Here is a 21,964-nt window from a genome sequence, read left to right as displayed (position 1 = left end):
GAGGGAATTTGAAACTTGTTCAATTAGAACTTAAGCCTCAGATATACTTGTGAACTAACTGGCTTTTCTTGAATGTCCGGCAATTTTAGAGAAAGCATTTAAACCAAGAAGCACTTTAAGTTGTTGCTTTTGAAAGATCTGGAAAGTAAAACCAGGGGAAAGAGGATAGAGGGGGAAAGGGATGGACTATGAAATGACTGACCTGCTTGAAAAAAAAAAAAATCTAGAGTTGGAGACAGCAGAATTATAATCTTGACATTTGTCCCATACGGGTTATTACTCTTGATATCATTATAGCCAAATGGAATGAAAATAGAAGGGGTAGAAAAATCTCAGTGGGTATTGCAATTTAAATTTGCCATGTAAGCTAATACTGTATATTTAGAGACTGAGCAGACAGGGTGGTTGGTGGCTCAGAGTATGTGCAGGAGTTACTGTGCCAGCTAACCAAAGCAGACATTCATTAGAGCAAAATGTAGATTTCCATTTCTTGGCATCTTACATGGGCTCTTTCCTTGGAAAGAAATGTCAATTTGGCCAAAAGTGTGAAAGCTACAATAAAAGCAGTGGGACTGTGGATTTCATCTAGGCTGCACATCCCCACCCCTTGCTTTCCTACTATGGAAATCCAGTTGCGACGTGGGGTGCTGAGTGGAGAGGTGACAGGGGAACTGATTAGGACACGGATGCTGAAAAGGAGGGTAAGGAGCTAGGGGAGGGGAGACTGGACTCCCAAATTCTCTATTTTCTTTTGGCTTTCAATTACCATTTTCTCTTGCCTTAAAACTGCCCAACACAAGAAACCAACCACAATTACTGTTTTGCACAGGGCCTGAAAAATGGCAGCTTCCAAACCCCTGGCAATGCCTGCTAGTTGTGCAAGTGCTGGGTGCTCATCCACAGAGTCTGCGGGTAGTATGAGCAAGATTCAGTTCCCGAGGCAGGGCAGGGAAGAGGCCTCCCCTACTTGAAAATTTTACTCTGTTTGTTTCTTTTGTTCAATAGACTGGAAAGACTATGACGACAGAGCGCCAAGACACAAGGGACAGAGTGAAGTTTTGGAAGGTCTGCTGCAGCAGGTTCGAGCCCTTCATCAGCACTATACTTGCCGGGGTAAGGATAAAAATCTGCGCTGGGCCATCAACTGAGGTCTCAGTGGCGCCGGTAATTTTAGCAGTTTCCTAACTGGGTCATACCTTCTCATTCATCAGGGAGGGAGAGAGATATTAATATTTGTACATCTGGAATCACTTTACAGCACTATCTTACTTTAACCCTTCAGAAGAGACTTCCCTCTCCCTTCCTTCCCTTCCTCTTTCTTTTGCACCTTCACTCCATAGGAACAGTTTGAAAACAAGCACAGGAAAAATAGCAGCTGCCATTAGTTCCTTCCCTTTAAATTGTACCTTCACAAAACTTCTCAGTGTGCTGGGTCTTTGGGATATTCACCCTCAAATTTTTCACCTGCAATGAAAATTCTGTGAGCATCCCTGAGGAAGCTCTAAACAGTTGTGTATATTTATAATAAAGTTTATATGCAATTTCACATCCAATATCTCTTTTTCATCCTCATTCTGGCAATTATCACTGAGGCTAAGTGACTTGACGAAGGTCATAATGCCAAGAAGAGACAGAATCAAGATGCCAACCTAGGTTTTCTATCTCCAAGCCAGTCTTCCTGCTACACCTTGTTTTTGTCTCCCACCCTTACATCAAGACTGGGCACTGGATTTAAATCTCACCCTGAATTTTAATCTTCCCCTGTACTACTGCTCAGGAGAAAGTAGAGCATACCTTCCCTAGACCTAGTCAACTATACCCAGAAAATCTCTCAGAAGCTTTAAAAAGATTATTTTCTACTTGGGCTATTCAAATGCGCCAGGGTCAGATTTCTAATCTATGTAATGATTTGTGGAGCAGGCACTTAGTTTTATTTGGAGAATTAAAGTTCCATAAAGTTTTGATTTTCCATGCTCCTTCACCCATCAGATCTCTAACTGCATTGTACTCTCTAGATTCAAGGCACTGCTGGACCAGCTAGGTTAGAAATCTGTGGCTGAAACTAAGAAATGCTAAATGAGTTTTGACTAGGTATAAAGAAACCATCCTTAGCATTAGCAAAAAGTTGTTCCCAACTGCTGTATAGCTATGACAACAGAGCCCTTCAGAAATGTTGGCTATAGCTAGAAGTGAGGGCAAGTGTTTGCAAGAAAATAATGTTCTAATGAGTGCTTGGTTCATTGGGAGATGAAATGCACGGAAATACACATGGAAGAGACTTGAGACATCCAAGTGGGATTTCATTCTTGGCTCTCTAGGAAACCTTTACCCAGACCAGGGCCTTCAACATTCCACACTGACCAAAGTACACTCAGTTCTCAGTTATCCAGGGCCCATTTACCCAGGCCAGGCATTATCTAGGCTCTTTTCTCTTCTTCTGCCTCTCCATTGGTTCCTGCATGGCAGGCAAAAGTGGTAAAGCAATTGGATGGATTATTCTTTGCAATTCATAAGCCACTTTGGTCTTTATCAGAGGGGGAAAGCTAAAACTACCCATGAGAATGAGGGATTATTTTTTATATTATCTGAGGATTTAGATGTTCTCCCCATTACTACTGGATTACATTCCGATAATCAAGAAATGATTGTCTAGACAGTCCAATTATTTCTATGGTTTCCATTCAATTTTTATCATATACATATTTTCACCCCACAGGGATGTAAATATACACATAGTATCAGGAAATATTTAAGTAAGGCATAAGGCAGAACTTCCCAAAAGGGAGGAATATTTTTATATTGAAACATACTTTGGACATTTAAATAGTACCCAAAGTGTATTCCAAAGAACAGTGGTTCTATAAGATGCTCAGTTGAAAAAGGGTCTCTAGTCAAGTAAATCTGGAAATTGTTATATCCCTCTCTTGGAAATGTAAAATAGACATTAAAATATTAAAGACATTTTGAATTTGGTTAAGCAAGCATTTTCCAAACTTATTTGGCCTCTGTAAAACATTTTTCACAGAATTAGTGTTCCAAGGTACAAACTTTGGGGAATATTGACCGATAATATGCCAGGATAAAAGAAATGACCTTCCAAGATGATATAACATAAATCTCTCTAAGTCTAAAAGGATAAATGAAGGATAATTAGGTATTGCATACAGAAAAGTACAAAATTGTTATTTAAAATACTCAACCACATTGACACTACATGGTTTACAAACTTTATAATTAGAAAAAACAATTATTTCAAATCCCAGTTCACTCACTCACTGTGTGTACTTAAGAAAAGCATTTAACCTCTCTGAGCCATAGCTTCCCTATCAGAAAAAAAATCAGCATAATAATACCTATCTTTCAGGATTGTGACAGATAGTAAATTAGATAATGGATTAAACTCATCTGGCATAGTGCAGGTGCTCTGCAAACTCCAGCTTATTTTTTTCCATTGTTCTTCCAAATGAAGAATGGGATGCTCTGCATCCTCAGAGCTTCCTATGTCCTAGAATCAAAGTGTGACCACTGACTTCATTGTAATGAGCCTGGAGTATTCAGTAAATACACAGCATATTCTAAATGCAGAACTAATAATAAAACATCACTTCTTCTACCAAAGCCCTACATGAGAGATACCAAAACCCACATTAATTTCTGTACTTTTGGCTAAAGAATGGACCACAGCTAATTCGCATCTTCACTACTGGGATGGAAATTCAGTGGAGATGTTGAGTGGCCTTTATTGTTCACAGGGTTAATGCCTTGACATTCATAATGAATTATAAAGAAGTCAGCTGTGTTCACTAAAGCAGTCCCCTGCAGGAGTGAATTTCAATTATCATCCACTTTTTCAACTGGAAAACATTAACTGAAACACTGTCTACTATGTGTTAGGTGCTAGACACACCAGTATGAATAAAATAAACTCTCTATGCACCAAGCACTTAAAAGCTACCTGCTGCATTCAGAATCCAGAAAACCAACCATTGCTCCAGAGCCTTGAACTAAGCAGAGACAGAAGACACAGTGCTTCTTAGGAGAAAAGTGAGTTTAGACCTTGTATCAGCCAAGTTGGTCTATATCCAAATGACTCCCAAAATATGTATTTCTCCCACACGCAATATGTCTGCCACTGGTCAGCTGAGGGCTGGCTGTCCTTCTGTCGTCATGATCCTCTTTTTAGAAATATTTGTCAGCATCCATGAGAGAAGGCAAAGAGATTCTTGAAGGTCTCATATGGACAAGACTTTATCATTTACACTCAAAATTCATTGGCATAATTAGTCACATGGCCCCAATCCAACCACAAGAGCTCCAAGAAGTGCAATTCTATTGTACCATATGCCCAAACCGGAAGAGACCTGGAAGAGTTGACATTTTCATGGGCCCCTTTCCCAACTGGTAATAGCATTTCTCATTTTTCTCCTTCTTTAGTCTAATTTTTTTTTAGTTTAGTTTTCACTTTTATTTAAATTATATGTGACTATACTCTGAAGCCGGACTATGTGGGTTCAAATACAGGCTGGACATTTACCAAGCTGCATGACCTTAAGCAAGTTCCCACCTTCTCTATACCTCACTTTGCTCACTTGCAAAATGCAGAAAAGAATTATATAAACCTGTCAGCCATTAGTGGACTGAATGACGTAAAATAAGTAAAGCACTAAGAAGAGCTTTATTATTAAAGGAAAAGCAATTTCTCCCATCCTCTATTTCTGTTCCCTAAAGGCTCGATTATTTTGATACTTTCTCCATGTCTCTAAATAACAGGCTTATATTGCTAATTCTTGATTCTGTAAAAAAATATACAGTTATTACCTCATCAAGATGATGATTTCTCTTTTTATCCCTCCACCCTCCTACATGCACATGCAATTCCTACCCCCCATCCTCCTAACACCGTAATTTTAATAAGATCAACATCTATTGCTAACATTGTAATGGTCATATAAATTTTATGATTATTTTCCTTTCCTGGATAACTTGTTTCCTCTGTGGATGACGATCAACATTTATTGTGCTTTTTTTTTTATCTTTCCATGTGGTTATAACGAATTAATCCCCAAGCTATTCTCCAGTTCTATCAATTTTCTCTCAATACAGTTACGTATTGTTTCAAGTGCATCTTCTTAAAGAAACCTCTCACAGAGCCCTCTGACCTGCTCCAAGCTAGACTGGTTACTAGCTGCCTCTGTGCCTGTTACACAGCTGTCACCCTAGGATCTTCTTTCACCACCATATTGAGGACTCTTCTTGCTACTCTCCAATATCGGATTTCTTCTTTTTCGTTTACCATCTCTTCCTTTTTCTGGCATTTGTCTGTCATTGGTGGAGCCTTTCCTCTAGTAGCTTCCTGACAGGATACGTGGGAGCTAATTTTTGGATACATTAAGTGTCTGAAGATGTATTTACTCTACTTAATATTTATTTAGGATTTAGATAAGTACAGAATTCTTAACTGAAATAATTTTTCTTCATATTTTCAAGTGTTGCTTCCTTGCCTTCAAGCTTTCAGTGATGAAAAGCCTGATGCTATTCTGATTCCAGAATTTTTATATGAAATCTACTTTTTCCTACCCTGAAAGGTTTTAAGTTTTCTTTTTAACTTCAGTATTCTAAAATTTCACTGTTACATGCCTTCGTGTGGCTCTATTTTTTGTGCTGCACATTTGGCAAGCCCTTTCAATACAGAAACTTATGGCTTCCAATGGGATATTTTCTTAAATTATTTCTTTAATTATTTCTTCCCCTCCTTTTGCTCTGCTTTCTCCTATGAGAACTCTTATTCAGACAGTGAACCTCATAGAATAGCCCTTTAGTTTTTTTTTCCCCACTCCTACTTTCCATCGTCATGTCTCTTTGCTCCACTTTCTTGCAGATTGCCTCGATTTTATTTTCTATTTGGTTTTTGAGATTTTGATAACCTATTTTTAATTTCCAATGCTCTCTATAGTTCTCTGAATATTTCTCTTACAGACCCTTATCCTTTTTATAAGGACTCAATGTCTTTGCTTGTCTCTCAGGCTATTAATGATTGGCTTTGTTTCATTTTATGTTTTCTTTTCTCAATTTACTCTCCCCTCTAAACTGCTCTTTTGTTTGTTTTTGGCCTGTGTTTTTTCTGTTACATGCTTTTCAAACTGCCTAGTGATCCTTGGATGTGTGTTCAGATTTAAGAGAAGAGAACTCAATAGTTGTTGGGATGCTCTGAGCACATGGATAGGGGATAGAGCTCTTTATTTATACAGATCACTGTAGGGTGACCTGGCATGGCCTTATCTTTAGGAAAGCAATAAGGCCAACGTCAGAACCTTTAGGTGTATTCTTACGCTAATCAGTCTCCAGAGACACTCCTTCCAGTGTTCTGCCTGGAGGATATAAGTTGAGTACCAGTGTTCTGAGAGTCCAGTGGGGAAATAATCTGTATGGAAACTTTCATTTAATCCACCTGTTTTGAGTACATACCACTCCCACCCTCCATTTTTTTAAAATATTTATTTATTTTATTCATTTACTAGCTGCATTGGGCTTTCTCTAGTTGCAGCAAGTGGCAGGGGGCTACTCTTCATTGTGGTGCGTGGGCTTCTCATTGTGGTGGCATCTCTTGCTGTGGAGCACGGGCTCTAGGCATGTGGGCTTCAGTAGTTGTGGCACATGGTCTCAACAGTTGTGGCTCACGGGCTCTAGAGTGCAGGCTCAATAGTTGTGGCGCACGGGCTTAGTTGCTCCGCGGCATGTGGGATCTTCCTGGAGTAGGGATCGAACCCGTGTCCCCTGCATTGGCAAAAAGATTCTTAACCACTGCGCCACCAGGGAAGGCCCCCCTCCCTCCGTTTTTAACCATACACCATGTCTTTCACTCTAAAGACCTCTGTTTTTATGCTTTCCAGAGAATAAGCTACTAGCTTTCTTTTAGAGTGGGGAAGGGGTAGAGGAGGCTATCTAGAAGTCTAACTATTTTTAAACAGATTTCAACAAATCCCCCTGATTTTAGCTCCACATTCACCACTCACTTCCAGCAGTGTATGGTGCCCATGGGGTGAGTCAGGTTACTTCTCATCTTTCTCAAGTCTGCTAAATCCATCTGTCCATCTGCTTTCTAGCTACCAAAATCCACTTCCTTTTGTCTCCTTTCCCATCTCTTTGTCTTTACAGATTTATGTCTCTTCCTCTTTTTTGAATCTCTTTACTCTGCTTTTAGTAAGGTTTTGGAAGAGAGTAGCATGTGATGAATATGTTGAATATGCTGCCTTTAATCAGCAGTCCCAGTAGCATTATTTCCAAGTAGGACAGACCAGCCAAATTCATGTTCAAGTTAGAGAAAAATGCTTTTGCTTTGTCCTGCGAGGAATAGCTATTACCAGCACAAGCATGAAGCCAGCACGAGTGCTTGTGTCAGTCAGCTCATTACCAACTGCCCCCACAGGATCACAGGCAGAGCCACACTGGGCCTCAGCCATGGGTCATCCAGCCAGGTCTCCATGTCTAACAGCAGTGATATGGACCACGCTCTCATCCCCATTAGCATGCCTGTCAGGAGCTTGGGATGACCCCAATAACCTCAGCTTCCCTTCATTAGTTACATTTAAGATGAGAATTAAATCAGTGATCATCTAGTTCAGCTCTAGGGAGCACTGCTTGCAAGGACTGCTACAGGAAATCTACTACTTTTATCAGTGAGAGCTTCAGGCTGTAAGTAAAAGCGCTAAACAGAAGCAATGAGCGATTTGCTCATCACACTAACCAGAGAACCTAACACACAGTGGTGTCCCAATTAATGTTTATTCAGTGAACGAATGTCTGTTTTCCTGGGTACTGGCTTTTTTATCTTGGACAATCCACTTAACCTCTCTGTCTCAGTTTCTTCTTCTGAATAATGAGGATGATAATCATATCTATGCCTACAACTATCTTTGTAAGCCAACATACTGGGAAAAAACTATCCCAGAATGCTAGCAGTGGTTCTACTAAAGTGGCAGGATGAAATGTGTGGGATTTTGTTCTTTTTTTTCTACACTCCAGACTTCCTATAATGTGCCTATATTAATTTTATAGTGAAAAAGAATTTAATGGAATATGTAGACTAACAAGAAGAGCTTTGCCAACACTGAGAATTGTGTGAATATTAAAAGGAAATGGTAGTTGGGATAAAAGTTGATTCCATTTCTTTTTATCCCACATCATAATAAATAAGGAGAATATAAACAAAAGACCTAAGTGATTTCCCCTGGAGTTATAATGTTACTCATCTCCAACATTTTTGAGGAGCTGTTCATTAATTAACTACTGGCATCTTGAGATACAAAAGCTTCTTGCCAGAAGGAATGAGCTGAATCCCTACATGAAGCTGAGTATAAGTGACACTGAGGGTACAGCAGAAAGGCAAAAAGGTGGGAAGAAGGCACTGAGATCGTCCAGTGGAATTTACACTGTATTTTTTTTCTGTGTTCCAGAAAGTTCAAAATTACAAATCACGGGCCGCAAGCAGTCAGTCTCTAGGAGCCTGAAACACCTATTCCATTCCTCAAACAAGTTTGTGAAGACCTTGAAACGGTGGGTCCTATGTAGTTTTTCCAAGAAGTCTTCTCAAGAATCTTCTGGTTTTGGTTCTCAGTGGGAACTTGGTAGAAATTTACTTTTTATTATTAAAAGAATACAAAATTTACTTTTCTTCTGAGAATTTGGACAAGATAGTAACTTCTCTGAATTCTAGGCAATAAATTAGTGGTACTTAACAAGAACATGCTTATAGGTATATTTTACATTATCTTTGATCATGTCCAAAAATATTTTTTCCACGATTCGAGCTTGGAGGAGAAGATGATTGAGGACAATTTTTTATTTTGCCTTTTCTCTTTAGGGGACTCTACATAGCTGTTATATTTTATTACAAAGACAATATGTTAGTCACCAACGAAGATCAAATACCAATTGTTGAAATAGATGACTCTCACACCAGTTCCATTACACAAGATTTCCTGTGGTTCACAAAGGTACCCTGAGTTCTAATTTTATTCTTCCCCACTTTGCACTGAGTACTCCACATAAATCTCTGAGACTTTAGTTGAGGGGTTGAGCGGTCTCCAGTGATCAAAATATTGGGGTGGGAGTACATTATCTCAAAGGTCTCTTTCAGCCCTGATTTGCCCTATGTCATTAAAAATGCCAAAATAGTACCTACACTACATTTTCAAAGCAAAGAAGCTTCCATCCTGTCAGATTGTGTCTCCACTATTCTGAGTTATGGGATCATTTGGCAAAGACCAAAATGTGAATCTGAGTGTTTCATTAACATTCAGATCTTTTTCCAATTGGACAGAGATCAAAAAGTTGTCTTGCATGTATCTGAAAATGGACTGGAGAACAAACATCAGGGGTCAGGTTTCCTTCTCCTTGCTTTGCTTTGATGCCACAACCTAAATCACATCCTGGCTTGGACGATGAGATGACCTTGTGACTTCTTTTGCAGCTGTCTTGTATGTGGGAAGATATAAGGTGGTTGAGGCAAAGCGTACCTATCTCCATGTCCTCATCCACAGTACTACAAACTCGGCAGAAGATGCTCGCAGCCACAGCCCAGCTCCAGGTGAGGGGCCAGGTTTCAACCCAAACCTCCAAGGAAATTTTAGAAAAACATGTCAGTTCAGTTACCAATCCTACCTGGAAAGGATATATGAAGATTTCTTGGACAGTATGAGCTGCACACCTGCCTTTGTAAGCAAACTCTGCTTTTGGCAGTCTCCTAGAAGAGGAACAAGAGTCTATCCTGAAAAGTCTAAGAGTAAACGAGGAGTAAAGAGACTTGAATCCTGGATTTGATGTTAATCCGTCAACTCATTTCTCCTTTCTGGGTCTGAGTTTCGTGACTTGCACAGTAAGCATCTGATGAGCTCTCTTGAAGAGCTCTTGATGCTCTGGCATTGCACGCATCTAGGAGTACATGGAGATGGAAAAAGAGACCCCCAGATATTTTAAGAAGTTTCTTGGCTTGACGCTTATGGTAAAGCAAAGGCATCTGCATACACTTTTGATAATTTTTTTTTTAAAAAACCCTCTTAAAAGCTTACCTTTAATTCTGAATTTAATCCTTCTGTACTATTACCCCAATCAGGTCCCCAAGCCCTGCAAGAATCTTTCTAGGTAACAGAGCCCCTCCCAGAAATGACACTGAATTCTAACCAGTCTCTTCTGGGTTTCCCTTTCATTGCTTTGTTTTGTTTTGCTTCATTTTAGTATTATCTGAATTTGTGGTTCTAAGCACAGAAAAACATCTGCTACATAGAACTGGGTCTTTAAGATATCGATGAGCCTTTATCAGTAATGGGTATATACCTACAGAGCTGTCAGGTACATCAATCCTAAAAATACACATAACAGGAATCTACATAAGCTGTGTCTGGCCAGGCCATACCAGCCAAAGCATAAAAATAGAGTCATAATAACAAAATATTTTCTAAAGCTCCACCCCCACCTGCAATTACAAGAATTTCATTTCTTGACATGCAATAATTTGACTCTTTGCAATAATAATAGTCTTGCTACTATAATAAATTCTGAAAACTAACTCTTAAACTTCCTCGGCTCTTAAACCTCCACTGCATAGGCGTATACTGCCTTGTGTCCTCAATAAGATTTAAAAACAAAAAACAAAAACAAAAAAACAGTGCTCTCCATTTCAACTTACCCTTGATTATAGAATCTTCTCCTTCAACTCAAGAAGTTCTTGGAGCTGGGCCATGATGACTATGCTGAATTCTTTTCATCACTGACCAGCTTGAGTTGGACCAAGCCACTATACCTCAAAAACAGCTCTTTCTCTAGGATAAACTTCATTCCCAGTAGGTTCCTTGGTCCCTTAGTAAAGTTCTTTCCCAGGAGTCCTTAGTGGACCCTCCCATTAGCCCCCCATACAGCCTAGACATGCTTAGATCATAGACTGAACAACTTTAGAATTTCAAACAGGACTCTTTATGTTTATGAGAGGCTTCCTAGAACACCTTCATCTGATATCAGTAACTTGAGAAGGATTAGGCTGTCAGAAGGCATTGCACTTAAACACTGAGGGGCTAGAGGGAAGCCATGATGGTCAGTGTGCCCTACTCAACTATTACTTCTGTTGCAATAGCTCTTGGATTTGGCCCCTCAACGTACTGGCCCCCATCACTTTTCATAATGCATCAGCCCTCTCCTGAGGTCATTTTCCTCCTTGTCTAGCTTAGATTACTTGGCCCATCATAATCACTCCTTTGAAAATCTTCTAAATTTCTGACCACTGTCTCCCTCCATATTATTTACTTGGGAAAAAAAACCCAAGCCTGGATGAATCCACCATGTCTACACTGGAGTAGTGGCACACTGCTGCAGGAAAAAAATCACCAAAAAGGGGGGTGGGGGGTGATTGCTTTTATGTTAAATTCATGACTGCAATTCTCACACATAATGTTACCTAGTGATCACATTCCATTTCTCCACTAAATTCACTTTACCAAATTACAAGGCAACTATTTAAAACTTTCTCCATTCTACCATATCCCTTCCCCTTCCCCACACTCTCCATCCCCACATCAGGTGCCACATTACCGTATAATTCATTAAGAAAATAAACGGGAAATAATTTTCCACTGCCAAATTGAAAAGCCTCCTTGCATTGATCCCACTTTCTCTTCCTTCCCTCCTATTCCAACAGACAAAGTCTCACTCCTCCTACCAAAGGATCATCCATCACATGTGCTTTGGATCTCAGCTCTTCACTCACTCCTTCAATTACCAATCTCTCTTCTCTTCCTTAGACCCAAACCCCTTGAAAGAGCAGCTAACATTCTCTTTCTACATTTACTTCCTCACTTCCCATTTAGTTCTAAGCTCTTTCCCTGACTTTTGCTGCCACCATGCCCACCAAACTGCTCTCTCAGGCCAATAATCAGAGGCAGATATGCTTACAAAGCTTGAGCTTCAGGGCCCCTCACTTACGTGATCCCCTGTGAGTGTGGGAGTTATAGAGTTTTTAGGGTGGGGAAGTTGGGAGACAATCAGGAAGCATTTCTGATAAACTGCCTAAAGAAATCCCAGGAGGAAAAGGGAATCAGAAATTCCAAATACTCCAGTATTTGGGGAGATTTTGTCTAAATATTCACTTTTTTTAAACTCACTTTTATCTCTAACTTTCATATTTGTGATTTTGTATTCTTTAAGAGGGCCCCAAAATGTGTGGTACAGGCCCCTACAAAACCTGGATCCATCCCTGCCAGTGACTTCAGTTTCACTGTATCCAATCCAGACTTTTAAATCCTCTTTGCAACGGACATTTCAACAGCATTTGATACACATGGTCCTGCTCTCCTTTTTTAAATTGCCACAACCCTTGGCTTCCATGAGTCCACACTCTTCAGATTTTTTCAACTTCCTGGCCTATCTTTCTCAAACTCCATTGCTAGCTCAAATGCTGTTTCCTCTGCTTAGAATCGTCTTCCACTTCTTTGTCTCACTAATTCCTACATATCCTTCAGATCTCAGCTTCATTTTTATACTTCCTCAGGGAGCTTTTCTCTGCTCTGCCAATTAAGTGGCTCACTCGCATAGCACCTTGTGTTCTTCACTCAGAATGGTGATCATAATCCCATTAGTTAATTATTTGTATCATTATTTGGCCATTGGTCAACTTGGAATGTGAATTCCTGAGCTCAGGCAATGTATCTGTCTTGGTTACCACCATAGCCCCCATGTGTGGCATGTGCAGATCCTCTGTAAGTACTGGCTGGATAAATAAATGTATTTATCAGCCCAGCCTCTGTACCCCTAAGATCACACTTGAGGGTACTCTATCTATCCAAAGGGAAAAGGGATCACAAAAATGTACCTCATACCATAGGTACCACCTGGATAGTTCTCCAGCCCAGCACAGTGACCAGTGCCTCACAGTACTTAATAGTTACCCCTTTCAGTGCCTGCCCATCAAAGTCCAGAGCACTGCCTGCTTAAATAATAGGAGTCATTTTCATCTTTTTTGGTAGTACCTATTGCCCAAACTCCTTGCTGACCTTTAGAATGAAAATGTCTAGAAATACTGAAGCCACTCTTTTTTGAGGGAGTGACAGGGTGACAAGGCACAGAAAAAACTTTTCAGAAGTGGGAGAAATATAAATTTGGGGAGATTTATACTTAACGTTTTAGGTCTCTTTACTAATCTAACATTTCTTACAATGATATGAGAACAGTTAAAAGGCATTCTTAAATAGCTTGATTGGCATCAGTCACACATAGATCCTATTGTTTTAGCTATGCTGTATCTCATTTTACTCTCCCCCCTTCCAGCATCACTACCACTGCTTCATAACTCTTCACTTATGTCAAAAACCTCCTGCTCCCAGTCTTAACACCCTCCGAACCATTCTCCACACCTCTGCCAGAGTAGCCAATAAATGACCATGTCATTCCCTGACTCATATTCTTTCAAGAGTGGCCCGGACATTTTATCATGGCACACAAAGGCCTTCCTTGCCATCTTTCTCCCCCTCCTCTGTTTCCATAGCACGCTGACTTACCTTCATCACAGTGCATACAAACCCCTGTGCCTTATTTTCCAGTCTGCTCTATAGGAAGGGGTTTTTTTTTATTATTAATTTTTATCGGCGTATAGTTGCTTTACAATGTTGTGTTAGTTTTTACTGTACAGCAAAGTGAATCAGGTACACGATACATATATCCCCTCTTTTTGGATTTCCTTCCCATTCAGGTCACCACAGAGAATTGAATAGACTTCCCTGAGCTACACAACAGGTTCTCATTAGTTATCTATTTTATACATAGTGAGGTTCTTTAATACATGACAATAAATAATAATTGTAAAACAACAACTTTCATTTCTCTAACAGAGTAAGTGTCAGGCACCATGCTGAGTGCTTTACAAACTATATGTCATTTTATCTTCACCACACTATAATGTGAAAGGACTATTACTGATACTCATTTAACACAGGATAAAACTGAGGCCTAGAAAGGGAAAATAACTTGCCCAACGTTGCACAAATAGGAAACAGCAGAGTCTGGATACAAACCCTGATCTATATAACTCCAAAGAATGCATTCTTTCTAATACTTCCTCATCTTATTGTGCATTCATTTTACAAAAAGCAGACAAAAATTTTAAATAGAACAAATTTTCTACATTATAATTAAAAAAAGAAATAGTAAAAGTCTATTCTGCATCATTTGGAGCCTATCTGGGAAAAGTGGTCTTAAATTTTATTTGGAAGATGGTAAAGTATGAATTAATATTACCTAGGCAGGAGAGATAAGTATCTGTCAGCATTTGGATTAAAAAAGATTAAAAACCCTGTAAGTGGCCAAGACCCCACATTGTTTTTCCTACTCTTAGGAAAATGGCCGAGGCCCCAAGAGGCAGAAGTGTACATTCCTCTTACTTGAGAGATGTCCGAACTACTTATCCTCAAAATACAGTAATAATCTGACACTATAAATTAGGTTATATTAAACTTTCCCCCTCCACAGATTTTATTTTTTTCTGCAAACTCATTTTTTTTTATTTTTTTTATTGGAGTATAGTTGATTTACAATGTTGTGTTAGTTTCAGGTGTACAGCAAAGTGAATCTGTTATACATATACATATGTCCACTCTTTTTTAGGTTCTTTTCCCATATAGGGTCATTACAGAGTATTGCCTAGAGTTCCCTGTGCTACAGTAGGTCTTTATTAGTTATCTATTTTATATACAGTAGTGTGTATATGTCAATCCCAATCTCCCAATTTATCCCTCCCTTCTTCTCCCCCGTTAACCATAAGTTTGTTTTCTACATCAGTGACTCTATTTCTGTTTTGTAAATAAGTTCATTTGTACCATTTTTTTAGATCCCTCCTCCATAGCTTTTAAAAATGAATGTTAGTGAGCTAAAGCCAGCTAACAATTCACAAATAATACGCCTTTTTCATTTTTCAGAAAAGGGTCTCCCCAAAATTTTACTCTTCATTTCCAGGCCTTCATATCTCTACTCCAGACCTCCTTCAACTTCCCATTTCACCCCAAACTGAATAAAAGTCTCCAAGTATTGTGCATCTGTCTAGGGCTTCTTGAAAGCCCTGTGATTTGCTGTGGTTATAACCTAGATGCATTCCTGTGAGCCATCAAATGGCCTTTATTTCTCTTTACTTTGTAGAATCCTCAGCGTTCCCAGATCTCCTAATCTTGATTGCAAAGCATGACAGGTATTTACATGGTCTGTTTTTCCTTTAGGCGCTAAAGAACCCCAAATTTGGGCCCTTAGAACATGGTTGAAACTTATTTTCACAAAGGCTCTTCCCAGAGTTAGCTATCCAACCCAATTTGCTATCAATAAAGAATTTTAGGAAGATTTTTAGTGCCTTCTTGTTTAGCCCATTAGTCAACATATCCAAAGCTAACAGTGAACCACTGATAGTAACTCTGCCTAAATGAAATGGCCATCTCATTCAATGTCCACTCACCCACTTTGATCCAAAGCAAATCACATTTTCCAGTGTCCTAATGATAATGGTAATTCAGTCAACGAAAATTTCTTGAGCTATTATTCTGTACCAGGCACTGTGCAAGGAACCCAGAGAAACAGAGATGAAAAAACCATGATCTCATGACACATACGTAAATACACAGGAAAGTCAGAGTCATGCTAAGATACAAGTTGGTACAGGAAGCAGTAAGGGACAAAAGAGGAGATGGTAAATTTTACCTATGAGAGTTGAGAAAGTCCTCCCAGAGAAGGTCAAACCTGGGCTGAGTCTTGAAAAGAAATATAAACCATGGTCGAATTCCAGCTAGAGCAGTAAAGAAAACCCATACCCTACCTACTTGTATCAAGCTTAAGAGTTTACAAAACACTTTCTCACACACTGCTTGACTTAATCCACCAAACATTCCATAAAGTAAGGATTAGCATAAGGGATGTCTGAGCTGTAGGGACTCTTAATTTTAGATGATGAAACTCAGAGCCAGAAAGACTACGTCACTTTTCAGAAGTCTAAGTGTTAATGAACAGCAGCCAGCCTTGAAACTCAACACCAGGATAACTAAAGTCCTAACGGCAGTAATGTGCTGAAACCAACTTGTACTTAGGAGAGACAGCTGTTAAGTATTCAGAAATTTTAAAAGCCTGTTGTCAAACCTTTGGTAGCTTGAAATAGGCTATTGTGGAAGTATTTACACCACAGAAATTGGCATATGCTGTAATATATCAGGCCTTTTATTTTCTTTTTTGATGGCCAGTTTACCAGCATGCTGATTGGCCAGTACTACTTCGCAGCAAACTGCTTTATATAAGACTGTAGTACTACACAGGGCTGGATTAAAAGCCTTACCTGATTACGTCTCTATGATTTAGAAGTTAACTGTTGGAAAGGAATAATCTGACTTGAGTAGTTAGGCCATTTTTTCAAATAGTACTCCTGCCAAATGAATTTTTGTAATATGTCAATATTTATGAAATTTCTTATTTATGTGTTCTGTCCTTGCAAATTAAGAAGAAGAAAAAAAAGACACAGCTCCTACCTATGAGGAACATTCCAGTGTTTTTACAAATGTGAATACTGACCCGCTGGCTCATTCATTTTTAGGTCCTCCTTATTACCTTCACAAATTCCAGTTCTACTTTTGCTCTCCTGCTAACAGGTTATCTTGTCAGCATTTATGTGAGCTCACAAAAATAACACCTAGGAACTCTGAGATGATTAATTATTTTAAAAAACCATAGATATTCTAAGTAAAAGGGTACTTTATCCTATTCATCCAGTGCTCTAAGCTAGAAATCTTCAAACCTTGCATATTTGTAAAACTGCTTATTTTAATAACATCTACCTGGGCCCCTTCACATTTAATGTGGCATCCTTCCCTTCTTACCTTTCTAAAAGTATTGTCTACCTTGTTGACCTAGCTTACAAATAATTTTAACAAAATTCTAAATAAACAGAACTCTCTGAAATGCAGATAAGTTAAACCAGGCCAATCTCCCAATTACAGTATCTTGAAGGGAATGTGCAGTCATCTGGGGACCTGTACAATGTGCTACATTGTCAATTCACTTATTCATTTTAAACAACCCCACTTCATACCAGCTTACTGTAGATCTCTTGAAAACTCCACAAGTAGCATACTTGAAATATCAGGCATGTTTCTTTAAAACATCTGGGATTCTCTTCAAGTGCTAGTAACTGAGGTTTATGTGCTGGTGTGTCTATGTGGGTAAGAGATATTTACAGATATTAAATTTGCTTTAAAAAAACATAATTTTTGTGCCTCTTGCTGTAATCTCTGCAGGCTTATGGTGAAGACATTTTCTTTGAGCTTCTGTTAAGTACATTTCTATAATGCTACACATTCTATTATAGGTTTAAGTCTGCTTAACAACAACAATAAAAAAACAGCTTCTCAGACATATCAGATAATTAATTATTCAATGTCTTTCGTCACAGTTATGTTGCTCTGTTTGCACATCACCTAAGCTACCAGAAATCTGTTTGTTTCTAGAATTTACTTGGGACACACAACTTAGGAAGAGTTTACTATGAACCCATTAAAGACCGGCATGGAAACATCCTCATAGTCACCATCAGAGAGGTGGAGATGTTGTATTCATTTTTTAATGGCAAATGGATGCAGGTCTCAAAGCTGCAAAGCCAGAGGAAGTCTCTCTCAACACCTGAGGAGCCAACAGCCTTAGACATTTTACTGATAACCATCCAGGTATGTAGTCTTTTCAGTTTCCTAATATATTTAAAGTTCCAGACACACTTATTGAGGCTCTAGTGAAATACACCAAGAGCCATTTACATATGTAGCAAGGGAATGAAGAGACAGGTCTGTATTCTACACATAGGAAAGATTTAGAAGCATCATTCAGCTCTTCACTTCTACAAGGCCCTAACAACTTCACATTCATAATTTTTTATCCTTCTCCTTAAGGAAGGCACCAAAAATTGTATCAGCTTCAGGCCCCATCAAACCTGGATTTGCCTCTAAATACACAGCTAGAAAATGCAGAGCTGACACTTGAACTAAGATCTTCTGACTGGACTAAGATCTTCTGACTGGAAGCAGGCTTCTTTCTGTTATATTACATCACATTGGGTGGGGGCGTGGGCAGGAGTTAGGATATTAGTGAGTGAGAGATGGGAGATGAAATAAAAGATGAAAGAGTCACCTGAGAACTAAATAGCCACCAAAATTTAAAAATCAGGCAGCTGAGACCCAGTCTCTTAACCTGGATGGCAGAGCTGGGATACAAACCTATATCTTCTGCTCCTAAGTCCAGCATTCTCTCCATGCCACCACGCTGCCTCACATGTTCTTATGTGAACATGGGCTTCAAGCTGTTTCTTTTTCCCTCTTTTAAACCCAGTGATGGGGATGAGTTCTATAAAGCTCTCCAGTTAGGTGGCAAAGCTAGGAGAAAGAACTACCCAAGGCCTACCCAACCAGTGGCATATATCCACAAGACAGCCAACCTGGAATAATGGGAAAGAAAGGGCTCAATCTCACACAACCAGGCCAAACCCAAGTCTTGGCCCAGTAACCCCTCAGATCACCCTAAACAGCTAAGCCACCAGCCTGCTGACTTACTTTCATTCTCCACTGAGGGGTGGCTAGTACAATAATCTCACCTTTCTATCACTTGCTCTGGCCCGGACAGGATAAAGTTCAGTGTAGCAAAGGTAAGCTAACTGGTCAAAGCCAATACCTCTGGATTTGATTTCATGGAATTTGGGTTCATATAAAATTTATAGAGGGTAAGGGTGTGTCTGTGTGTGTGTGTGTGTGTGTGTGTGTGTAGGTGGAAGCAGGGAACACAGACACATTCGTGGTTCCCCTCTTCACCTTTTATAAGTAAGTGCTAAAAGAAACATTTAAAAAATCATAATAAATTGAGCTTTTACAGGGTGACTAATACACTAATCCCCTATAGGGATAAACTGGAGTCTGGGCTACCTTTGCTCCTAGAAACACAGCACAGGCCCCAGCATGATATAATACCTGGTTTCTCCTAGACTTATTACATTAAAAATGTGTTACAGGTGCAGAAAAATTCCAATCTGGCAAAAAGTTGTTAGAGAGAAGGAGACCAAAAATAGAGGCAAGATCAGGTTTCCACACAGATCCAAGTGGAAAATTTACCCCCGCTGACTGGCACATTCCTGCCTGATGTCATTCCCACCCACCCCCTACTCTCCTTTTTCCTCCTTCTACTTTTTCTCTCTCCCCTCCTTCCCATACAGGTCTTATACTAGAGAGGAAATAGGGGAATAAAACTACTAGGGCAGTATTCGATTACTCCTAGACTTAACATTTAATTATGTCAGGAGGTGGCCCCACCAATTCAACACAGAGATAGGTCTTGGTGGTTGACCAAAGCAGGCTGGGTAACTCCCACAATTCCAGGCCACAAACCACTCTTTTTTCTCAGGGTCATTAAAGTGATGACCACCAGGCTTTCTGATTGGAAGCCTGAGCTTCTTTCTGCTACATCACACCACATTCTGAGACATCACTTTGGCATCAGGCTGACCGGACATGATTCCTGACTCCACCTTTCTGGTTATGTGACTAGAACAAGTTACTTAATTTCTTACCTCCTATATTTCCTCCTCTGCAAAAAACCTACTTCATGGGGTTCTAATGAAGAGTAAATGAGTTAAATATATAAAGCATTAGAAGAGTAGCACAAAGTGAGTGCTCAATAAATGTTAATTATTTTTTTTATTTCTCTACTCAGAAAAATCCAACCAATGCTAGGCTCTCCCTCAGAGCACACCCAATCCATCTCCCCTGCATCCCTACTCCCCCAGGAGACCCTAGGTGCTGGCTCAGTCAACACCTGGGGCATTTCCTTACTTCCTCTACCTTTTCATAAGAACTAAGGAAAAATTGTATAAAGACCATATGATCCACAATGGAGTTTTCAAAACAGATAAGGGCTTTAACAAAACATGGGCCCATAACTAATGTACTAATTCTTTAGGGCCCCAGGGAACTTCCAGGGTCTAACCTGCTCAAATTCCTGACCCACTCAAGTCCCAGATCTTCATAACAGGCCTCTCTTATACATCTGGAAGGGAGAGAGAAATGCTTCCCACACTTGCCTGGGAAGGAAAAGAGAGTTATTACAGACAAGTTAGAATCCCCCTGAGCAAACTAACTGGCAATGAGAGTACGGTTGACCCCTGAACAAACAACGTGGAGGTGAGGGGTGCTGAGTAGTAGTCCCTTCCAGTAGTAAAACCACCTACAACTTTTGACTCCCCCAAAATTTAACTACTAATAGCGTATCATTGATCAGAAGCCTTACTGATAATATAAACAGTCAATTAACACATACTTTATGTCATAGGTATTATATACTGTATTCTTACAGTAAAGTAAGATAGAGAAAAGAAAATGTTATTAAGAAAATCATAAGGAAGAGAAAATACACTTACAATACTGTACTGCAGTTATCAATACCATAAGTTTATGTTATCTCTTTACAAGATGAATCCTCTGTCAGTACCTACATCAATATTGTCTTATACAAAAGACTGTAGATATTATACCTATTACAAACGCTAGACTTAAAAAATGAAAAGATAATGTGAAAAAGAAATTCATATTTATTTACAGGTATAACAGTTCAAGCACTGATAATAAAGAAGCAGCAGTATGACTGCTTTATGGTAGCCTAGTGTAATTGGCACAATTGCTTCATGGTAACCAAGCCTCTACAGTAATGAATGGTCATAAATTTTTTGTGGCATACACATTCATAATACAGTATTGGAAACACTGTTACTTTAAAAAAAAAAAAACACTTACCTATGATGATAGGCCAATAGGCAGTTTCTCCAATTACAAGAGAGTGGCATATCACATGGTAATGTAATTCTTTGAAAGCAAAGTTATAAAACAGGAAGAAAACTCAAATATTATGAATTTTACATTAAATATTACTCACCTTATGCCTATGTAAGGATAGGCTATCCTCTTCAATACAAGTCTTGCACAATACAAGTGTGCACAATGTTCCACATACATATTTTTGTACATTTATTGAAATCCACATATAAGTGGACTCACACAGTACAAACCCATGTTGTCCAAGGGTCGACCGTATTTCCAACAGAAAGACCCCTCTCAGGTACTGAGTTTCTCTGACCATAATCTTCAGGGGTCACTGCAATATCTGGAAACCTCACAGGTAAAGTTTTCTCTGAAGATTAATGTCTCACGTTTGTAATACACTTTCAAGTTTATAACACTTTATCACATCTATATCATTTGATCCTCATGAAAACCCAGTGAGGCTGAGTGGGAAATCTGTATCCAATTCATAAATGAAGCTGTGGATTTCAGGGAAGTAACTCACCAAAGTCATATCAGCCAAAAAAGCTGCCTGTGGGTCTAGGACACAAGTCTTCTGACTCCTAGTCCGGTCCCCTTCTCATTCTGCCATGCTGCTTTACACACTTTCCCTCTCCTTTTCTCTAGATCCTTTTTAAAAGTGTGATCCTAGAGAAGCTGTGGTGAAGCCTGCCCTCTATCTTCCTCCCATCCTTGCTTTCCTTATCCTGTTCTCCTTAGGCATTTCTTGTCACCTACAAAGACCCAGTATCTTCTTCTTACACCTGAGATACTCAGGACCTACTATCTCTTCTGCCCTTTCCTGCTTTTTTCCTGTACATTCCTGCTCTCTCTACCTCCAAGGAACCCCTAACATGGGGATCAAAAACTACTGAATCAGGAAGATTAATGGAAATGAGTCAACTGGGCGGGATATAAGAAATAAATGGGATCACATAAAAACTTGTTCACCAATGTTCATGGCAGTACTCACAGTAGCCAAAGAGTGGAAACAACCTAAAGGTCCAATAACTGATGAGTGGATAAACAAAAGTGGTATATTCATATAATGGAATATTATTCAGCTATAAAACGAATGAAGTACTGATCCA

At 39.3% G+C, this 21,964-nt stretch overlaps 1 protein-coding gene across 1 annotated transcript in view; it reads left to right on the top strand.

Moving 5' to 3' along the window:
• The window catches only part of ANKFN1 (ankyrin repeat and fibronectin type III domain containing 1), a 137,536-nt gene that overhangs the window by 74,427 nt on the left and 41,145 nt on the right, over positions 1–21,964 (top strand). Inside the window, exons 7-11 of the mRNA XM_057715862.1 lie at positions 1,006–1,113; positions 8,454–8,553; positions 8,861–8,993; positions 9,470–9,586; positions 17,511–17,726. Of these exons, the coding sequence (XP_057571845.1) occupies positions 1,006–1,113; positions 8,454–8,553; positions 8,861–8,993; positions 9,470–9,586; positions 17,511–17,726 (674 nt within the window). The remainder of the gene's footprint in view (positions 1–1,005; positions 1,114–8,453; positions 8,554–8,860; positions 8,994–9,469; positions 9,587–17,510; positions 17,727–21,964) is intronic.

Source organism: Hippopotamus amphibius, chromosome 17 (genome assembly GCF_030028045.1).
Source record: "Hippopotamus amphibius kiboko isolate mHipAmp2 chromosome 17, mHipAmp2.hap2, whole genome shotgun sequence".
In the NCBI taxonomy this organism is placed as follows: Eukaryota; Metazoa; Chordata; class Mammalia; order Artiodactyla; family Hippopotamidae; genus Hippopotamus; species Hippopotamus amphibius.
This window is presented reverse-complemented; position numbering and strand designations above follow the sequence as displayed.